This window comes from Etheostoma spectabile, chromosome 15 (genome assembly GCF_008692095.1).
Source record: "Etheostoma spectabile isolate EspeVRDwgs_2016 chromosome 15, UIUC_Espe_1.0, whole genome shotgun sequence".
Taxonomy (NCBI): domain Eukaryota; kingdom Metazoa; phylum Chordata; class Actinopteri; order Perciformes; family Percidae; genus Etheostoma; species Etheostoma spectabile.
The window spans coordinates 10,254,525-10,256,338 of NC_045747.1; the positions used below are offsets into that span (position 1 = coordinate 10,254,525).

At 40.2% G+C, this 1,814-nt stretch overlaps 1 protein-coding gene across 3 annotated transcripts in view; it reads right to left on the bottom strand.

Moving 5' to 3' along the window:
• The window catches only part of LOC116703399 (immunoglobulin lambda-1 light chain), a 4,049-nt gene extending 2,703 nt beyond the window's left edge, over nucleotides 1-1,346 (bottom strand). Inside the window, exons 1-2 of one of the 3 annotated variants that reach the window (XM_032538108.1) lie at nucleotides 1,206-1,346; nucleotides 799-1,115 (exon numbers count right to left, since the gene is read on the bottom strand). In XM_032538108.1, coding sequence (XP_032393999.1) covers nucleotides 799-1,115; nucleotides 1,206-1,245 — 357 coding nt within the window. In that variant the 5' untranslated portion in view covers nucleotides 1,246-1,346. Of the gene's footprint in view, nucleotide 1; nucleotides 148-798; nucleotides 1,116-1,205 lie in introns of those variants that run through there. The other 2 variants (XM_032538106.1, XM_032538105.1) reach the window with 2 other exon arrangements.
• Nucleotides 1,347-1,814: the final 468 nt, after the last annotated feature.

Sequence of the window (1,814 nt, forward strand, 5' to 3'; positions counted from 1 at the left end):
TTAGAGCAGTGATGAGAGTGCAGAGGGTCCCCAGCATGTTGGCAGTGTGTGGTGTAAATGTCCCTTACTGTCCAGCTGAGAGGTGAGCAGGGTTGGAGTGTGAGGAGAAGAGAGACTGGAGCTTATAAAGTCACTGAGGAGTAAAGGAGGAGGAGTTTACACACTCAACACTGTTTTCAGTCAAAAATAAATGACAGCATGTACTGTATGTGGTTTCACAATGAATCATTTCTTATTCTTTTCTATGGATCATGAAACATTGTGTATTTAATATTATTTGTGTGTGTCTTTTCTACTTCAAGGTGATATCAGATTAATTTTTTGTTTATCTTTCTATATTACGTTTTAAATGGTCACATAATCCAGAGATTTGGGCTCTGCTTCATGAAACATGATTTATGTAGGTAGATTACAGTCAGATTGAGTTTGTCTGGAAGATTATCAATCATCACTACCTGTCTATCTCTTAAATATTCATCACATGTTGGGTATTTAGAACAGCTTCTGTAAACTTGAAATGAGTAGAAAATGTTGAGTGGAATGACAGCAGCATTTTAAGCCTGTTTTATATGTCAGACTCATATATTATTCATTAAGGTGGTGTATTACTGGTGCTTTGCCTATTTTTATTTTAAATTATTTACACGTGTGTGTAAAGCATATTTCAAGATCCAATAATAAAACTTAGAAGTTCCAAAAACATTTATTGAACACAACGTGTTAGTTCAGCGTGGTAGTTCTCAAAAAGCAGAAGCATCTGTGAGGAGGTTTTTGTCACAGTGTAAATCACTGTGATACGTACTCACTAACAGAGCTGTCCCATGTTTGACAGTAATACACTGCTGAGTTTCCTTCCTCCACATTGGTGATGGTCAAACGATAATTTGATGCTGACTGATACGTAGGTGTGAATTTGGGAGAAGAGAAACCAGACCCATAGCTTGGAGAGCTCCAGCTGTGATAATAAATCAGTATAAACTGAGGAACTCCTCCTGGAATCTGTTTATACCAGCGAGGCCCATCTATAGCAGAGTCACAGTCCATGGTGGCTGTCTCTCCTTTCCTCACCGTGACAACAGGAGGCTTCTGTGTCACCACGGTCACACCACTCACACCTGAAATCAACAAGACGACATGGAGTCAAGAGAAACACAGACTGATGAATCCAACATGAGGTCAAAGCTGCAGTAAGTCAGCCTCCTTACATGTTAGAGCAGTGACGAGAGTGCAGAGTGTCCCCAGCATGTTGGCAGTGTGTGCTGAGAATGGCCTTGTGACTTGGAAAGTGAGCTTACTGCTGACAGATGAGAGGGTTTGGAGGATGAGGAGAGGAAGTGCTGGAGGATCAATTTAATACAACACGGAAACTGAGATTGACTGACAGGGGGAGGAGCTTTGCTTATGATCTTTATTTTCAGTGTAGGTGATTTCTCTGAACTTCTAACTACTTAATAACATTAGGATTTGAAAAGCTTCCCTGCAGTTTTATTGCAATGTAATTGTTATGCTTAAGTACAAGTTGACAAAAACAAGTTTTTTTACAAGTTAAAAGGAGACACCTATTTCAAGATTCAAGCTGTGGCTTTTCACACAATATTTTACAACATAGTGTGTTTCCAGTAAAGGGCAGCTTACAGAGAACTGACACTTAACCTCTTCATTTGCATGGAGCTAAATAAAGACAGGAGGCCTGCAGGTGCATCCTGCAGATGAGAGGAGTTAAAAAACAACACCTGACTTCTGGTGAAATCTAGGGTTGGTCCTCTTGTCCGTTTGTGTGTGTGTGTGTGTGTGTGTGTGTGTGTGTGTGTGTG